Source organism: Grus americana, chromosome Z, assembly GCF_028858705.1.
Source record: "Grus americana isolate bGruAme1 chromosome Z, bGruAme1.mat, whole genome shotgun sequence".
Taxonomy (NCBI): Eukaryota; Metazoa; Chordata; class Aves; order Gruiformes; family Gruidae; genus Grus; species Grus americana.
This window is the reverse complement of record NC_072891.1, coordinates 65075390-65096300: the sequence shown is the minus strand read 5'-3', so window position 1 is coordinate 65096300 and position 20911 is coordinate 65075390. Positions and strand designations below refer to the sequence as shown.

At 38.0% G+C, this 20911-nt stretch overlaps 1 protein-coding gene across 3 annotated transcripts in view; it reads right to left on the bottom strand.

Moving 5' to 3' along the window:
• Positions 1–20911, bottom strand: part of KCNN2 (potassium calcium-activated channel subfamily N member 2) — a 70575-nt gene that overhangs the window by 41747 nt on the left and 7917 nt on the right. For 2 of the 3 annotated variants that reach the window (XM_054810805.1, XM_054810806.1), the window contains exon 4: positions 5031–5449. In XM_054810805.1, the coding sequence (XP_054666780.1) occupies positions 5031–5449 (419 nt within the window). The remainder of the gene's footprint in view (positions 1–5030; positions 5450–20911) is intronic. The other variant, XM_054810807.1, reaches the window with a different exon arrangement.

Sequence of the window (20911 nt, the reverse complement as noted above, 5' to 3'; positions counted from 1 at the left end):
AAAAAACTGTGATAAACAGCCTGCACTGTCAATACGCAAGCATTATTTGATCCATTGACAGGAATTAGACATATTAACTAGAAAAAATAAAAATGATATGTCATTGCTTCTGAGCTTTTGGGGCTAAAAACAGGTTTAAAACTAAATACCCAAGCTTGATTTGTTTGTTGTTTGGGGTTTTTTTAACTACTAGCAAGAACCTTCACACTGGCACTGCAGAGACTGCTAATGGCAATTTTGCAGCAGACTGTGGCTTTGGGATTACATGTGCAGTGTACAACCTGAGATAAGGTCCTCAAGCCAACCAAAGAAGTCAAACACATACTACAAGGAAATTAGATCGCTAAGAAACATTTTTTCCTGCATGAGTTACAACTGAAAGTCTTAGTGCATCCACCTGCTTGTATCAAATGAGCCCTTAACATTTGCCTAGCAGTTGTCATGTGTGAGCTGCTTACTGGAAGCTTTATGATGGCATCATATTTCCAAGAATTAAGACAGATATTTATTTATTTGTAGAAAACAAGAATGAGCAGACAGCAGAAAAGGATTTCACCTTCACACACAGATGGATTTTTTTGGGTGGTTCTTTTTGTTTGTTTTTGTTAAATCAAGGAAAGAATACAGAGCAGAAGCTGATGGGAGAAAGAAATGCTGACTAAACAAACCACTCAATCTGAAATGACTTCATTGCCAGAAGTTAGAGAGAGGTACAAACAGAACCAAAAATGGTGCCAAAAATGTGCTCTCTGGGGAAACAGAAAATCCACTTCTGTTCTGAGTTCTGCTGCTGTAAATCCGCAGTAACTCCAGGCATGTGATACGAGCTGTTCTGGACGTACCAGAGTGTAACGTGGCCACATGTGGCTCATGTTGCCCTGATACACGGGCACATTATAGTCATGTGTGCATTCAGAAGGCAAGGTTCTTTCTTCATTTGCACAGAAAAAACAGATCAACGAGAGCGACTACCTTCTACATAACCTAGATCACAGCAGAGACAAGTCTTCTCCAGAACAGCGAAGCTAATTTGTCAGACTTCAATGACATAATGCTATGCGTATTAACCATTTTTTTTTTTTGAGAAACCGAATATTTCTATTTTAACTGCTATAAACAACTGATGACCATGCACTGAGCTATTTCAGTAACAAGATCAGTATGAGAGACTGCAAAAAGTAATCTGCTTACAGGGCTCATAATTCATACATGAAAGTAACATATTCCTAAGTGTTCTAGATCGTGTGCCTTAGAGATGTTATAAACACAAACATCTATTGAATTAGACCTAATAAAAAATTTAGATTTTCAATATGAAGCCCATGTATGACAGACAGCAATATACTGATGCTGGCAATGAAAAGGCAGATATTAAAACCTATGTAATGTAATCTTCCCCTCAAACAGGCATAAAAACCTGAGCAATAAAAAAGCAAGAGTTTCTGGCATTGTGTATTCAACAACACTTCCGTGCTTTCCCCATCTTTTCCTCCCAAACTCCCTCAGCCAGATTACTCTGCAGCCCTAGCAAACCATTTATACTCAGCTAGCTGTCCACCACCGTTATCTGTACCACATTCTGCCCTCATGGATGACCTTAAACTGCAATCCTGGAAAATACCTTGCTCACCAACCCAAAGTGTCACTTGCTATAATTAGCATTCAGGGAGCTAACAATACAGCCATTAAGGCACTGAGAAAGACACATGGCCTGCCTTACTTCAGCATGTAACAAGTGATCAGGCAGATGACCATTAAAGCAGTGAAGTCTTTATTCAGATGGTCAACTCATCTGCCTCAACCCACAACCTCGCTCTACAGGGTTTTCCTTAAGAGAGATGGGTAATGATGCTCTTTCACGTTATCTTCCTCACTATGAAATGTGGTGCTTCCAAATCTCCCTTCCTATTCCCCGGACAGCCTGCAATGAGAAAAATCTGACTTCTTACAGAAGAACAGTCTCAAAATCAGGCTGCAATTCAGCAGCAACAGCTTTTGCTGAGCACACACAACTTCACAGTAAGGACAGTGCCCACTGTGACTTCCCCCCTCTCTAAGGACATGGAATAGCATGAGAATATTTCATCTCCATTCCAAAATTTTAATATTTTAATCTATTAAATCTTGTCACCACCATCCCGTTCCAATTTGGATGGCCAGCTAACTGATAGTACACTGAAGAAATACTGAACCCGCTAGCACAAAGTTTTATGAAAAACTACTATATAATATAAAAAACTTGGTGCTAGAGGAATGCTGAGAACCATTTACACCATTCCTGTAAATCCCCTCTCATCAAAAAAAGGCCACTAGACATCTGCCTAATTCCTAATTTCTGCTAAATATATGAAAATTCACTAAAGTTTCATGTATAGTATCAAGTGGAATAGCAAATAGTCCTGCTAATGGTAACATTTATTTTCAGGATCATTTTTGTGTACATAAAATAGTCTATTCCAACAAATAGAGATTTCTTCTAGTTAAAACTGAATAAAAAAAAATCAACTTAAGAGCAGATGAAAGAAATGTATTTTCGTTGTGTAAACTAAACTTTTAACTACTGAGCAAATCAAAGCCATTAAGATCTCAGGAGACATCTTCTGAGGACTATGACATCTATGCAGCACAGAATGGATTCAGCAGCCATATTTGTCCTTTCCCATGACAAATGGCTATTACATCTGTCTCCAGGTACACAATAAGAGATGTTTAGTTTCAGATCACAGAGTGTTAAGAGCATTCCAGTGTGCGGGGTTTGGGGATTTTCTTCTGAGAGCTTTTTTTTTTTTTAATGTACTTCTATGAGCTATGGATCTACAGGATTTTGGTGGACTAATTAGTAGCTGAAATTCAGAGCCAGTATCATTCATTTGAAAAATTACTTACATACTCTCTCCAAGGAAAATCTGAGGCAGGTATCTAATTCCCAATGCCAAAATATATCCCTTTCAGTGTTCTTGAAACATAAAATTAACAATTTGTTTAAATGTGAAGAAATATAATCTTGGGCTGGATTCCACTGACAGAAGGTAATTATGCTAGAAACATATTAATCTAATATTTCAATATTTAATTTGTTTTTAGTTGTGTTTTGTTTCAGTTTTAGAGGAGTCAGTGGCTATCCAGTTTACTGTCCAAACCATTACAGTCACTTCAAGGACAGCAATGTAAATTAAAATGTGGAAAATCCATTACTAGTTTCACAGAGAGTTGAAGAAAATTCAGCCTTGTTTGCAACCCTGAGTTCAGTGTACCTGACCAAACAAATAAGCTTCTTCCCAGGATCACAGTGATGCAGAAGTGCCTCAGTTCTTTTTCAGTAATTTTCACTGTGAGAGGCACAAGATTTATAAACTTATTCATCTTGAATGTGCATCTATTAAAAAGTTAATAACATGACTATTTAATGCTTAATAATAATAATAAATTATTAAATAATAAATTGTTGTTGTTATCATCATCATCATTGTCGTCATCATCCAGTGATATGCAAAACAGTGACAGCAACAGATGCTGAAGTTATTCAGAGCCACCTCACAAGTGACGATTTGGGAGATGCCTGAGTAGACACTCAGGAATTCCTAAGCTGTAATTCTGTCGAAAGAAAACTGGTGGGAAAAGAGGTGAAGAATGTGAAACAAAGAGGAGAGGCTTTGCAGAAGTTAGTTGCATCTGAAACAAGAAGATGCTTACTAAAATACGACTATTATAGTTTGAGTCAATATCTAGAGTGCTCCATCTGCTCACACTATGGGGAATATTTTGAAACTATAATATGTCACTGTTAACATGGCATTTTCAGAACATTCTTAAATGATTAGTCTTGCCATAACATGAGTAAACAACATTGACACAAAACATCTACTGTAACAAACTACATTCCACAATTCTGGCAATAAAAACTGTAATATTAGCATGATCTCTACACTCGGTTTATAAGATAAGATATTTTTCTATATGTAACAAATTGAGAAGTAATGCAAGCAGTAACTTCCAAAAGTAACATAACCATAACGGTGTGCAATTTAACTGCTGATTTAAATCAGCTAGCTGTTACAAATAACTCCCCTAAACTACTTCTAAAATGGGCAGACATGGACAGGAAGAGAAACAAAATGGTCAACAACCAGCAGCAGAAATGCCTTAAATATGTTGAAGATCTTCCAGCTTAAATAAGGAGAAATTCAGTCCAGGATCTAAGAGCTGTGCCAGACATTAAATCTTTCATAGAGAATCCTAATTGTCTCCTTAGAGTTAACCTATCTTAAATTCCTAAGCAATTCTATCCAATTAGAAGCTTGTTTCTTTTTTGTTAAAGCTATATTTGAGAAATTCAATTGCAAGCTGTCAGCACCAATAGCCATTTATTCTGCACCTACACTGAATTCTGTGGGAGGGGGAGGTTGGAAAACTAGCTGAAATGAATGAAAGTCTGCCTCTCAAACACAGTTTTCTGATTTTTAGGGAAAGAAAAAAGAGTTATTACTGTAATTGTTCTGCCTGTTCCCCTTTTATGATCTTGCCAACTTCCCAACAATATTTTGCACTTTTTTTTTGCAGGACAACAGAACTCAAATTAAAAACCCTCCGAATATTTTCCATTGGAATTTTACATGGCCATTGTTATCTACCTTATCCTCAATAAATTTACCTTACCCCCCCCCCAAAAAAAAAGTAAAAAAGCAAGCTGATATCAATGCAGAATATCAACAACTAGTCTTAAAGATATTTTATGGTATCTGTCCACTGTATTTTAGCAAACATACCTACAGTTATATCAAAACACTGAAATCAAATTGCAATGCTACAGTAAAGAGTGTGGCACAAACCTCTCTGCAGAAGTCCTTCAGATTAAAAGGCAAAGCATTCCTGACAATCCATGACACAGAATACCACCCAACCAACACTCAAAATATCAAGGATCTGGAAGCTCCATTCCATTAAGAATTTAGTTCCCCTGAATCCAAAACTGAAGAGGCAAAACAAGAGAAAAATAGACAGAAAGAACTAAACAAACAGAACAACCTTACCTTTCACAAGCTCGGACAGTCCATGCAGCAATTATCCATAATGAGATACTAAAAACCAACAGTACAGTTCCTGGACATATTGTCATTAGAGTCTTCATAACAAAACGTGTATTGAAGTTTATCTTATTTAATGCTCCAATGCTTCTAGATGAGGCATCAGTGAAAAGTTTGCTATGCAAAAGCATAACTCTGGCAATAAGATATAGTCTTAAGAACATTGGTATAGATAAAATAATATCCACATCAGCTGTTGTTGTGGATGGAGCGTAAGAAAAGGCGAGCCGGGCTGTCCAAGTGAATGTATAGTTCCCAGGTATGGGATGTATAGCACACACCAGTATTTCCAAGCAGATAAAGAAAATACGCTCATAAGTCATGGCTATTCTCCAGTCATCTGCTCCATTGTCCACCATGAACAACTGAAATAATAAAATATAAGGTTAAATTTAGTACGTCATTAACAAACCTTGTTATAATTCCATTTTAAAATACTATAGTTTTCAGAGCTGCCAATGACCACTAAAAAGAAAATAAAAATGCCATTTCAGAAAATGACATTACTACATCACTATGAAGTGAAACATAACTGGTTAAGACAAAAAGAATTTTTTCATGCACTATTTTTAAAACTGTACATGAAACTGATTTTTCACATATTATTTACTAAGAATTCCTCATATTTTCTTTAATTGTCATTTCTGATAAAACAAAACTCTGGACCAATTAAGCCTTGTCCCTTCAAAATCAATTGCTTACTCAAAGTTCATAAAATTGAGAAAAATTTTAAGAAGTGTTTTCAGAATGGGTATTAAAAATACTTTCTAAGATGCAATGTTAAGCCCGCACTAGAGCATATCTATGCTTCAGCCAGGGTGATATTATAGCCTCTGTAGAACTATCCAAGCTTTCTTAAAGCTTTGTGCACCAATACAGATAAATGTAGGATGCAAAACCACGTAAGAAACTGCACAAAGACTCAAAAAGATATCTCGTGCTGAAAATCTGAAGAACAAAAGCTGGCAAATAGCAGAGTAGGCCAGGCAGCCAGGTGATGTCTACTAGTAGCTGAAAATTAAATGCACATATTGGTTCTTGCACAATCAAGGCCTTCACTTTACCACCCAAGAACAAAGGTACTGAAACATTTCACATTGTTTAGTAAATGTCATTCGTGACGATTTACTAAATAAATATTTAATCAAACTATTTGTCACTAGTAGCAAGTAGCAGTCTGCAAGAAGTTGCAAATAGGCAACTTTTCAAAAAAGGAACATAACTCATAATAACAAAGAAGATACAATCTTAGTGACAGAAGACTATCTCATCACTTCAACTATAGTCCAAATCTAAACAAGGCTGTTCAGTAAATAGGTAGAAGAAATAAAAATACTTTGCAGGATTTTTAAAATTAGATTATTCAAAAATGTGCAAGTAATTCAATAGGTGAAAAGGAAAAGTACACAAAGAATGTCGTCCTTAATGTAAAAAGAGTATTTTCATCATGCTACACAGACAAAAAACAATTACTCATCTGCACTGCTCTTTGCCCCTTTTTCATTTTTCAAGAGTTTAGAAATATGAGCCTGATCACTCTGTATATTTTTAGAGATTGAAAACACACTCTACATCCTCCTTCCAATGCATTCAGTTTGTCTTTCAAAAAATTGCTCCATTTGTTTAGACAAGTGATAATCACAAATTAACTTTATTGTAGTCAAACTGATACTAAAAGAAAAAAAAGAAGTTAACCATAGTAAGAAACAAAACAAAACAAATTTCTGTATTTGTGGACCTGTTTTTCATCCCTTTGTGTTCCTTCCTTCCATCTTACTGTACTGAGTGCCAGTGACAAAGTTTTGGTACCAAGGGGACTGCAGAGGTGGTGTATGCAAAAAGAGGTCAGGGGCTGCTCTGCAATGGACCCACTGCAGGACATAGCTGATCTCATCAGTGAAGCTGGTGGTCCTTCTGTGAAAGCATGTCTAAGAAAGGGCAAAACACTACCCAGGCAATGAGGAGTGATGGGAAAAAAAGTGTGAGAAACAACCCGCCAGACACCAAGGTCAAGAGAAGAAGAAGGGGGAGGAGGTGCTCCAGTCACTGGAACAGAGATTTCCCTTCAGCCCACAGAGAGGACCATGGTTAAGGACATATTTCCCTGAAGCCCAGGGAGAGGACCACACTGGAGGTGATACCTACGCTGCAGCCCATGGAGGACCCCATGCCAGAGCAAGGTGGATATTTCCTGAAGGAACTGCCACCTGCAGAGAGCTCACGCTGGAACAGATTCTCCTTACAAGAACTAATGGCCATGGATGACCAATGCTGGAGCAGGTTTAACCAGAAGGGCTGCCGACCACAGAGAGGATCCACACTGGAGCAGTGGAAAAGTGTAAGGAGGAAGGAGTGGCAGACAGGAACTGTCATGAACAGACTCCCATTCTCCATATTGCCTGCACCTCTCATGGGGATAAGACAGAGGAGCTGGGAATGAAGGACAGATGTTGAGCCTAGGAAGAGGGGGACAGGGCAAGGTGATTTAGTTTTTGTCTTTGTTTCTCACCATCCTACTCTACTTTTAACTGGAAATAAGTTGAAGTAATTTTCCCCAAGTTGAACTTGTTTTGCCAATGCCAGTAATTGGTAAGGGATCTCCCCATCTTTATCTGAATTCACGAACTTTTTCATCTCATTTTCTCTCCTTGTCCTGTTGAGGAGGGAGAGTGAGAGAGTGGCCGAGTGGGCGTGTGGCAGCTGGCCATGGTCAAGCCACCACACTTACATATAATTCTTACCTCCACTGCTATATTATTGAAGGCAAAGAAACACAAAACACTCAGTGAATTCAATGTATGCAACATGAGCACATATACGTTCTTTTACCTGTGGTCATTCAGCAAACTTTGCATACTAGATATGCGAATTGATACTGGAAAGCCTATGTATGTATGTATGTATGATTACCAAGAGACTGTTGGTTTTAAATTAGCAAATGTACTATTTGGTATGAAGGACCAAACTTTCAAAGCACAGTAAAGCTCAAGTGTATTTGATTTTGTGATTAGCCTGTAAATGCTGTCAGTCAGATCACAGAAGTGCTACATCAGCTATGAAGAGGTCCAGGTATTTAGAACACCCAGAATACAGATGAACAGTAACCAGCTTGACTGAAAAAGAGATAGATAATATGAAATCTCTCAAATGCTGTGTGGGTTTCTGAAGAAAAGAATAAATTAACAACAGAGTTAAATATTTCAATTCTCAGATACATATCAAATGCATGTCTGTCGTGGTTTAGGCCCAGCCGGTAGCTGGGTGCCACGCGGCCGCTCACTCACCCCTCCCCCAGCGGGATGGGAGAGGAGAAGTGTAACAAAAGGCTTGGGTCGAGATAAGGACAGGGAGAGATCACTCACTAATTACCGTCACGAGCAAAACGGACTGAATGTAGAGAGGAGATTCATCTAATTTATTACCAGGCAAAACAGAGTAGAGCAATGAGAAAATACAATCAAGTCATAAAACAACTCCCCCCACCCCTCCCATCTTCCCGGGCTCAACTTCACTCCCGGCTTCAACCTTCCCCCCCCTCAGCGGCACAAGGGGGCAGGGAATGGGGGTTGCGGTCAGTTCAGCACACATTGTCTCTGCCGCTTCTTTGTCCTCAGGGGGAGGACTCCTCTCAACATTCCCCTCCTCCAACATGGAGTCTCTCCCACGGGCTACAGTCCTTCACGAACTGCTCCAGCGTAGTCTCTCCCACAGGGTGCAGACCTTCAGGAGCAGACTGCTCCAGCGTGGGGTCTCTCCCACAGGGTGCAGACCTTCAGGAGCAGACTGCTCCAGCGTGGGCTCTCTCCCACAGGGTCACAAGTCCTGCCAGCAAACCTGCCCTGGCGTGGGCTCCCCTCTTCACGGGTCTACCGGTCCGGCCCGGACTTGCTCCAGCGTGGGCTTCCCACGGGCCACAGCCTCCTTCAGGTGCCTCCACCTGCTCCAGCGTGGGGTCCTCCACGGGCTGCAGGTGGAATCTCTACACCCCCTCATCCTTCCTCCATGGGCTGCAGGGGGACAGCCTGCTTCACCATGGTCTTCACCACGGGCTGCAGGGGGATCTTTGCTCTGGCGCCTGGAGCACCTCCTCCCCCTCCTTCCTCACTAACCTTGGTGTCTGCAGAGTTTCTTACATCTTCTCACTCTTCTCTCCGGTTGTAAAAGCTCTCTAACTGTTTTGTTTTCCTTCTTAAATATGTTATCACAGAGGCGCTGATTGGCTTGGCCTTGGCCAGAGGCGGATCCATCTTGGAGCCGGCTGGCATTGGCTCTATCAGACACAGGGGAAGCTTCTAGCAGCTTCTCACAGAAGCCCCCCCTGTAGCCCCTCCCGCTACCAAAACCTTGCCACGCAAACCCAACACAATGTCAAACTGGCAATGTTTAAAAATTTCTTTTAAAGTTTCAAAATCTGCTAAAAAAAGCAATGGTCTTTTGTCCTCCCTTTTTACCTACCATCTTCACAGATTTCAAAAAGAATTCTGTATGCAGAAAGGCAATTCAAGAAAAATTATACCTTCAGTACTGATTCAATTTAAAAAATGAAAATAGAAGAATGTTGAGTTAAACTTAGGCATTAAAATTTGATCTTACAATTTTCATAGAAGAAAATGTTATTTAATCACTGAGTTTTTAAAAATCTTTAAGATGTCTTTATGGAATACATACTTGATGACATATTTACCTGTCAGCAGAAGAAATCCTAACATGCTACAAAGAAAGAAGTTTCTCTGTAGTGCTCAGTGGAAGGGGTTACATTTGCAGATAAAGAAGAACCCTATCGACTTGCCTTGACTTCTGCAGTGCCAATTTCTTCTAAGGAAAATAATATTTTAAAGTGATAATATCTTCAGCTGTCACATAACGAGGTTTAAGAGGTGAAAACATAGACGGTAGAAAACACCAAAAGTCACAAAGAACCACAGATCCAGTACAAACATTTCGATTAACATTTCAAAATCATTTTTATGAGGAAGATTTCCTTACAATTCTGTGTCTCTAAATTCAAACTATGATGGATATCAAACATTCTGAAACAAATACAGGCGTCTAAAACAGGCTGTGAGTAACAATTAAATTGGGACATACCGAAAGGACACAGAAATTAGAACAGGATTTCATGTACATTTTCTATACTTGCAATTATGCAACCTATTAAATGCAAATTGCACTTTTAATTTGGAGGATACAGATATATTTGTGCATGCCTCTGTGCTTGGCTGGGTACCTTTCCTATTCGGAAAGCAAGTAAGGTAAATGAATGAAGACAAGAAAGGAAAGACGAACAGCACAATTTAAAGGGTACGTATACAGCCTCTCAGCTGTTCTCAGTCAATCCTGTTACAATACTGTGCATTAATTTCAAGATACTAGTCTCCATCTGAATGGAGAATGATGCTAGCAATAAAAAGAGAACATAATAAAAGAGTGAGGAAACTCTTCCTATAGAATTGAGTCCTGCTCTCCACAGAGAAGGACAAACTCCAGTCAAGGTCAAAGATGTTATGCCTGTTCATAGCTTTCAAATTTCTTATAATTATTCAGTGTTAAAATCTAATGCAAGTACTTCATCAGTGTTCTGCAAGGTTCTTCAAATACAGAACTCTCATAAATCTTTACTAGGTCTGCACTGTATAAGAAAAATTTCAAAGTTATTTTCACCTGAAATTATGTAATGTATTTCCAGCACGTTGTATGTAAATGTAAGACATAAATCAATCTTTAACTTCAAATGAACTTGATATTAATAAAGCCACACATAAAAATAACTATAATATCATAGTTATTTATATAGGTATCTATATATTTACATAAGACTTTGTTAAATTCACCTAACACCAGATAAGAAAATGAGAAATACTTTCAAAGTACACAGATTGCACACAATGACGACTTAGATCAGAGACTCCCTGAAGCTACTTAAAACAAAAAGAGAGAAGTTAATTTTGTAAATCATTAGTATATCAAAACAGATTCATAGCAGGCTATCAGAGGATGTTGGTGAATGCAAAGAACAAGGAAACTAGCCATTCTCTAAAAATGCCTTTACAATCCAGGTAAAAGAACAAATCTGAAAAATGTATCACTACCCTGCTGTAATACTGTGGGGATACGTTAACACAGAAGTAAAAAGGAAGCAATAAACAGTGATGAAGTAGCATCAGCTATACTCCTGGAAGCATTCCTTCCAGAACGGGAATCAACTATACTGACGAACATATTGTTGCAATTGTTTAATTTAAAAAATGCAAATTTAAAATGGTTATAAATAAACTGATGGGACTACAATTCAGAGTAGTAAAATATAGCCTTTGGGGCTGATGATTTACCAAAATTTTTGACCAGACATTTTTCTATAGTTTGTAGTCCCCAAAATATAGTTTATGCAACCAAAAAGACCACTATGTTACTCAGAGAGTAAACAGCCAACACTACGCTAAACAGCGAAGTTATTGCCACGCAGCAACCCAGTAAATACAAATTATTTGAAACCATATGGTGGTGGGAGGAGACAGACATCTCAAGCCTTTAACACAGTTCCCCCTAACTAGGGGATGAAAGGACCTTATTCCATCATCAGGAGGCACATAACGAAATGGTCTGTAAGATATCTAAAGGCCTGTCCTTGACCTTGGAGAGCCTGCAGAGTTTCTGAGGACTGCTGTACTCCTCATCCTAAATACAATGCCACAGAGCAGAGATATTAGTGGGTTTAAGTCGTATGTAAATTCATGAGGCATTGAATAACTTCTGCATGCAAAGTCCAGAAGTCAAAGAACATGTTTTTTCACAAAAATTGCATGAGGGCTTGGCTATCTTACATTTTCCAGGATCCTTCCCACATTCAGAGGTAAGCCCAAACTTTCTAGTAGGTCATTAGAAATTGATCCACAAAGTCTTGTAGATATACCTATCTACCAAATGAAACATGCTAAGTTAATTCAAATAGCGAAGCTAGACTGCTCTATCACCTATACATGTATACATGCATAGCACCCCCCCACCCCCCAATTATAAAAATGCCGGTTTAAATAGAGGATTGTAAAAGTCTGGTTCTTTGCTTCAGCACAAAAATTATTATTTGCATAGTATATTTATTTAAATTTGGCATCTCTGTGCAAAATGAGTTTTTCATCGTTATTGATATTTTGCTATAAACACTGTGTACGTCAATGCATGTAAAGAAAACTTCATGTTAACGTGTGCTGATGGCTAAGCAGGCTCAAAATCCTTCTCTCAAAGACTGCGTTTAAGCCTTGCTATCTCAGGAAAGAATGCATAAAAGAGGCTCAGACCATTTACAGTCTTTGTGAACCACATTTTCAGAAATGCAGCATCAGAAACTTTACATTAAAATACATCTGAATAATACATCTTAGTTACTCTGACAGGCCACACGTAACCACAACCATTTTAAAAAAATGAGTATGTGTTAAACAACGCTCTTACCAAGTTTGTCCACATCTTTTCTTTTAACATCTGTCCCTCAGATCATTATAAAAAACCAACCCCAAATACTCTATGAGATTTTTTACAAAGAAAGGACATTTATAATCACGTAAACTAACATAGGGTTATATTCTGCCTAAGTACGCAAAGTTAAATTCTGCCTACCCATATTACTGACAGTATTCTTTCTAGCTTTTTCTCTCCAAAGATATTTAGATGCATTCCTCAATATTTTTAAATGGTACTGGTCAGACTTTCAGCTCTATCATTCATCTCAAACAACTGTGAAATAGCTTAACCCCCCAACAGCCTACAATGCCAAAAGACCATTATAGCACTCAGCAATTGCTGGGACATGCATAATTTCATAGGATCGTAGAGTGGTTTGAGCTGGAAGGGACCTCAAAGATCATGTTGTCCAACCCCCCGCCATAAGCAGAGACACCCTCCACTAGACCACGTTGCCCAAAGCCCCATCCAACCTGGCCTTAAACACTTCCAGGGATGGGGCACCCACAACCTCTCTGGGCAACCTGTTCCAGTGCCTCACCACCCTCACAGTAAAGAATTTCTTCCTTATATCTAATCTAAATCGACCCTCCTTCAGCTTAAACCCATTACCCCTTGTCCTCTCACTACATTCCCTGATAAACAGTCCCTCTCCAGCTTTCTTGTAGGCCCCTTCAGGCTGCTATAAGGTCTCCCTTGAGCCTTCTCTAATTTCATTTCATACAGGTCTCTCCGTATATATATATGTGCTCCAAGGACCCAAAGAATTTGAGTTGCTCCTGAAAATGCCATTCTTTCTACCCAGTAACTTTCTATGGAGGTAATAGCATTAAGAATTGAACTCCAAGGACTACAAAGAAAAAAAAAAAAAAGACACTCCAAGGTATCAAGATTTCTTTCCCAATGCTATGGAGAACAAGAATCCCCTGAGAAAAGCATAATTATGAATCAAAGTAAGAAAGCATCACAAGTTTATAAATATATAACAAAATTAAAAGAATTAGATAATGAATGTATTGACAGAAAGGGCTGATTTAAAAAAGGACAATATCAGAACTTTTTTTTTTCACTTTCATTATTAAAAAGATACTTCACATGATAATCTCCTAATTTAATTGTTTGGACTCTTGCAGGAACAATAACAGCTGAGTTTCCTTAGATCTGTAATCAACAGGGAGATATTTAGTTATATGAAATTTTATGAACCTTTGAGCCAAATCAGAGGTCCAGAAATAAAAGTCAGGGTTACTATATTCATTTGAGATACTCAGTAGACCCACCAGTAAGTGACTGAATTAAACTGACTGAAGCAGACGTTTCTGCAAAGTCAATGTCCTCAGCAGGTATTTCTTAGTTTTAAAAATATTCTTAATTTAACAACCATTTCATTGTATTAAAGTTTCAGATTCCACCCCTTCCAGCCACGTAAAACAGAATGAGAATGAGCTTCCTCAGTAACCACACGTAGAAAGGTTCCATCCAGCACAAGCAGTTCCCAAAAGCTTTTGTGACTGGGGTTAACAGTCAAAAATGTTCTCCAAGCAGATGCAGAAGGAGCATCACTGAACAAAGCTCTAAATATCACTTAAGCGCAGGAAGAATAATAGAGAAGGAACAATTGAGACAGGTCTCCTGCATAAACATGCAAAACGGGAAAATGGGACGAATTCACTAAAAAAGCATTAATCTTGTTTTATACTATTACTTTCTTATTTAAAAAGCAAGGAAGAAATAACAAAGAATATAAAAGGAATATGTGTATTACTAGGTAACAGATCCATTTACTAGAGAACACAGCAGGTGACCCACACCAACCCAGAATAGCGGCTTCATACAATTGACAGAGACGGAATAAAAAAGATACATAGTTTTCAACCACAGCTTCCCCCCCACCCCCACCCCCACCCCCCCACCCCCCCACCCCCCCCCCCGAGAACCTAAGGACTGCATAAGGTTATCTGGATGTAGCAAGCCCTTAGGAAATATTTCTGCATCTAAACCTAACCTAACCACAACACAATTTGCTGAGAACTCAGCTTCCATCAGCTGCCCCTCCACAGGACCCCCTGCTTTTGCTGGCCTGCTCTGGCTCACCGTCGCTGCTAAGAGAGTGCAGCGGGACACGAGCTATGCCAGCTTTATTGCATCCAAAATGGAAAGCTGCAAGTAAACAGTGAATGAATTGCTTAGGTTCCCTTTGCACTTTCACAAATATAAACAAATGACCACTTTAAACAAATTACTGTGCTAATAAAATAATCCCCGAACAACAAAAATGTCTCTTTAAAAACTTCTTCTGTGTTCTAGGTCTGCTACAACCACTACACTGATCTCAGCAGTACAGGGATGGAAACACTAATTTCAAAGTTAGGGATTAATTTTGCACTGAAGCAGCAGTTCCAAAACTTTGTATACAAAGAACACAGCACATCTTCCCACAAAATAACAGTGCTATTTTACAGAACTAATTTTGTGAATGAGTTTTGTAAGAAAGCTAGTGGTCTGTGTTGTATTTTCCCCCATTTTGAGTACATCAGAAATAAAGTAACTCTGATTCCACAATCTTCTTCCAGAAGCAAAACTCACTGCAGAGAACTGTCTATGTTTCAATATCTATATGTTGTTAATTTAAAATTATTATTTTACAATTCTTCATTTAGGATTTGTTTTTCTTCATTCAGTACTAAAAATAATTTGTTCTACAGATCACTGCACGAAGAAATGCCATCTCCCAAAACGGCTGCCATCTGCCACTGTTCCCAGTGTGAGAGAAGCCTCACTCTATTCAGGGATGATCAGCTTCATTACTCCTGGGAAAACTGGAACCAATTAAAAAAAAAGATGTGTTTTCTGAAGAAATTGGCAATATTTTTGCAAGAGAATAGGGGAAACAGAAGTTAAAGGAAGAAACATTGAATGTGAAGCTAGATAAAATGAGCTAACCCATTCATTCTGCCAAAGGAGTACACCTGTGACTCTAAACTTAGGAACTTGTTTTTAAGGAATGACTGGTACTCCTTTAGCTTTTACTTATGCCATAAATATTTCAGGTATTTTGGAAAGTTTGTGTGTTTGTTTTTAAACTGAGTAAATTTTTATTTAACTGACAATGGGTGAATACACATCAGTACCACAGGAACTATAAAGTCCCTGTAGTGTTTTTACTGTCTCAGAAACACAGTTAAACTGGGATTTTCATTTAAGGATATATTGAAAATAATAACAAATACAGAAATGTAAAATCTAGGAATTTAAGCATTGTCCTAAAGCATGACCACTTAAATAAGGGAAACTAAGAACTGGGCAGCAGGAAAAGCAGGGGGGAGTTAGATGTACTTTTGTATTTAAAAATCCTAATAAATATAGTTATGCACTAATCCTAAGTCTACAGAGGCATTCCTGCAAGAAGTGCCTCTGTAATTCAGCCTGGCAAGTAAAACTGGGAGGGAGCAGCAGTAAAGCAGCTATTTAGTTAATACCTGTTCCTCCTGAAAGCCTAAAGCTGGCTTCTGGCTAAACCATACAGCAGACATAGTCTTCAAACTGCTCCAAAGATTAAGTTAAAATATGTTTAAGAAGGGCAACTTTCAACATCAGTTTAAATAATAGACATGAGTTTCTTTACAGTTATTTACCTGTATTTCTTTATAAGTAAAATACTGTTTTATTTGATCACTACTAATTACAACTGCAGCTGCTTCCTCAGGAAAAAAAAAAAAACAAAACAACAAACCCAACAAACAACAACAACAACAAAAACCCTAAACAACTCCCGAAAAACCCAAATCCCAGCATATTCTGTCAAACACCTCTTAGCATACACAGTTCTTGTTACTGCCCCATTAATTATTTGAATGTTACAGCTTCATCAAATCCGTCTACTTTACAGCAGCTCTCTCAGGTAAAAGATGCTCTGTCCTCAAAGCTACTGGGGTTTTTTAAGAAGTCTGCAAACCAAATACATGAAACAAGTCTGCACTGAGTACTGCCAATCCCATTATCTTCCACAGTTTAAACATAAAATTGCTATTCAAAACGTTTTAGAAAGCTTTATTTTCACAACCATTATGCTCATAGTCCATGATGCCAGGATAGTCCATGACAGCAAGTCTGATGTCCAGCAGTTGACACAGGATAACACCAGCCACAACATACATACAAATGTCACAGGTGAAATGCAAGAATTATTCATTTGGGATGAGCTGACATCTCTGATCACAGGCTGGATATAAAAAACCTGTTCATCTCTTTTATTTTCCTTCGAGGTGTCAAATTGCAGGGGAAAAGAATGGTCTGCCAGCTTACAGCCACACTACTGAATTTCTCATCTGGCTCCGCTGCATCCCATCCTGCTGTTGGGAGGTAGACAAATGTCTTTTCATATATGGCTGCACATAAAGATAGAGAACCAAACATTTTCCTATCTGACAACCAAATCTGGAAAGCAGACTGGCCATGGGTAATCTTATAACAATTTTTTTTTTTTTTAATTTTTTTTTTTTTACACATTTTGCCATTAGAGTATCTTAAAACTATATGGAAGCTGAACTGGGAATACATCGGGCCCAGCACTGGTCTGTCCTACTGCATAAGGATTTAGTTATTCTAAACTATCATACTGCAGAAATCACAACAGAATGCAAGTTACTGGCTTTTAACATGAAGTCCAAACTTGAATAAGAACAAAAGGAGTGGGTGGGCTTAGTGCGAAGCCACTCTACCCATGACACCATTCAGGTGAAGATGATGTTCAGTAGTAGCTGTCACGAGGTATCTTTTCTGCTATACTGGAATTTGGATAGACAAGAATGTCTCCTGTATCAGTCCTTTCCTCATGCAGAGCCCAGGAATAACTCTTGGGCAGTATCCTACAAAGGAATCTATAATCAAAGGAGCCCACTACAATCTAGGTGTAGTAGCTGCATGGTGAAAACTGAATTTTACACCTAATGCAGTGAGCAGGTCCGTGGGCAATGAAAAAGTGCCTAAAGAGCATCCTTACTTGATTCATATATCAATGTCTGTTCAAGAGTTTCCACATCTTCTTGAAAAGATTTTAATAATGATGCAGGCGTTAGGGACCAAATCTTTAGCATATAATGAGGATGCTCCAAATTGAAAGGCTTTAAAGGTCGCATTAATTTAGGTACTCACAGATTCTCCTCTGAAGTCAAAACACACCTCAAATGTGCATGACTGGTGTAAAAACGGTAACTAATGTTGTATCAGAAATGCAGTGAGAATACTTTTGACAAAAAGTTCATTAAACCTAGGTGCTATCAGTGAATGCTCAGTGCTAGTTGTATTTATTATTTGTTTCAGGTAGGAAACAATTTATTTTGTGTTGTCTAGCCAAAACTGCATATTCAGTCTTTCTCCAGTTTCCTACACTGAAATCAGAGTTCTATTTATGTGAATTTTATGAATGCAATGGTACAAACTGAATCAAAGCTACTATGCAATTTTTAATTAAATATATGCCTCATTCCCTGGCTGTAACAGATCTTATTCTTAAAAGCATAACAACTGTCACAAAACAAGAAATACCATTCACCACCTGGGATGAATCTTTGTTTTGTTAAGAGACTGAAAATGAAGCATTGCTTCATAATGCATTATTCTAGTGGAAGACACTGTTGTCAGAGGTCGGGGTAGGGCAGGTGTGAATGCCTGCATACACCAGTGGTAACACTGCAGAAGTTACAGTGCTATGAAAGCTGGAATAAACAATTGTAAAAGGAATAAAATACTTCATAAAGATTGCCAACAGTATGTCATTAGGACATACTGTGGAGCAGTGCATTCATTTTACATTGCAGTGTTTGGGACATCCGCTAAAACAGGCTGTTCTTGAAAATTACAGGCATAGCTGGATGGCAACAACGGTGTCTTATTTACTTGACAAATGGCTGATCTGAGCATAAGATTACAAGACACGCAAGTCTGAGATTCAAATGTAGTTACAAAGCTTTCCCCACATTACTTCCATGGCACTTGAACTCTTGGTCTCAGCATTCCCTTTTGTAAAAATATCATTTAAGTGACAGAAAAAAATGTGAGGATTTGTCCAGGTAATTCCCTTAGACAATGAAAACTATAATATAAATGCTTGTTATACGTATGTTTCCTTCCTTACAGGCTAACTTGCACCTACCCATCAAACCACAGAACTGATGTATAACTGTTTATGGAAGACACACAGCTACACTCTAAAATACTACAAGCAACAATATTTATTGCACACTACAGGTAAGAAAGCTCCAGAAGCTCTTTACTCACATGTGACAACAAAATCTATGGATATGAGCCCATATATATTTACTTCTTGATCTTTTTTTTTTCATTTCAAATATGCTCTTTTACAAGCAAAAACTTTTCCTTTCGTATCTTCTTCTGAGTACCCAGACTCAATATCAAGGCTAGGTCCCTTCCTGCAGACACATTCTTACCACCAGCTGTGGTTTTGCAAGACAAATTATACTTACAGTTACACCTGTACAGCCTTTTAACTCTCTATTTATGACCCTCATGGCTCATGCAGTCTTCAGTAACTTTGTGATATGTATTCAATCAGAATTCAATAAGCAATTCTGTTGGTCAGTCACATAACTCAGAACACAGCTTTCCCCTATTCATCACAATAGCTCTACAGTATTAATATGCATAAAAGTTTAGAAGGTGCCATTTTGACAGAGTGGGTTTTTCTTTTAATAAGTATGTTTCTTTACAGAATAAACAACCCAGAGCAAGTTACTCTTAAAAAGACTAAGAGTAGCAATTTTAAAACATAAAGATATTAAGGCCTACCCTTTGGTTTTACTTTATATTGAATTCACAGGGGTATTTCCATCGGTCCTGAAAAGGTTTAGCATTTCCTCAAAAGTGATTTAATTCTGAAAGGTCTGTCAGTCTCCACCAAAACGAATGAGATAAGGAGGCACCTTAGAAGATACACATATCCCTCTTCGGAATTCATCCCTCTTCACTCCTTCATGTATTGAATATTCACATTGTTTTTGAAATGTCAATATAAAACTATGTTTATTAAAGACTGTTTTCACACAGCTAAAGAAACAATCGCAGGGAATGCTCAAGAGGGAAAAGTTCAATGAGTCACTAAGTTACAAATGTGTGATTCCCAGCAACTACATTAAAACAGTATTATATAAAATATTCTATGAGTTATGTATGATATTAACTTAACATTTTTGGTTGCAAAGGCCTGGGTTCAGATATGCCAGTTTAAAGTGTAAAATGTTCATGTTTTATGACTCCCTTTACACAAGAATTCTTTCTAAGCTGTAAAACAAGTTTTCATGACAATCTCTTCTGATCTTCTGACAGATGTAAGAAGAAATTACTCAATGTAGCTTTTATTAAACTAATGGGATAAAGTCAATTTACACAACTTCATTAAAAATACACTGTGATACACAGGTATTTCACATATCTTGAATGGAAGTTTTTTCCATTCACATGTTTCAATAAAATATAGTTTATGTTATTAAAAAAAAGCATGAAAAAGTGATACTGAATTCTAATTTCTTTTGTATTTTCATGACATGTAACTTCTCTTTTCCACAGAATAGAGCTGTGGAAACTTCCTCATAAAATTACCTGTTTTCCTGCCTACTTTACAGTTTATTTTCACTTAATGAAAGAAATTTTGTACAACGACCAATATATCCAGCTTAGCTGAAAGCTAATTACAAGATCAGTTACAGCCTCTTCTCTTAGGGATAATCTATACCCTAAAAGGAGCTTCATAGGCTCAGAGCAGTAATTCATCCTCTAGTAAGAAAATATGACAACAACTTTCATTATGAAAATCAAGGGTGAAAACAGCTGATTGAAGTTGCATAGAAGCTTCTGCACAGCTTTTTGATTCTCCCAGGTCCTAAGCAGCAGCCATTCCTGTTCTGACCTTTGCTCAAAACGGACCACAAATATGTCTCAAATCAAATTCAAAGCCCAGAATACTACATTTAGTAGATCACATACAAACCAGAACCAGAATCACAAGGGCGTTACTCTACACTTGTCAGTCTTGGCACAATTTCACTTAAAAGGCAAACCAGAGCTGTGGTCAAGTACCTGACAGAATTTTCTTAAGTCCCCACAGCTGAAGGATGTGACATGTGCAATACTTTCACATTAAGATGTGCATGCAGAATGCCTCTGAGATCTTAGACAACAGTATCTCTGTTGATTTCTGCTAAGCTACACAATTTATACAAAGCCAGAATCTGATCTCTGGTTACAAATGCTCTCCTCCAACACAGGCAATAACATACCTTCTCACACTTCATTATGCACTACTATGTCTTGATAAACTTCTAACAGCCTCATTAAAAAATGGTCAGAACAAC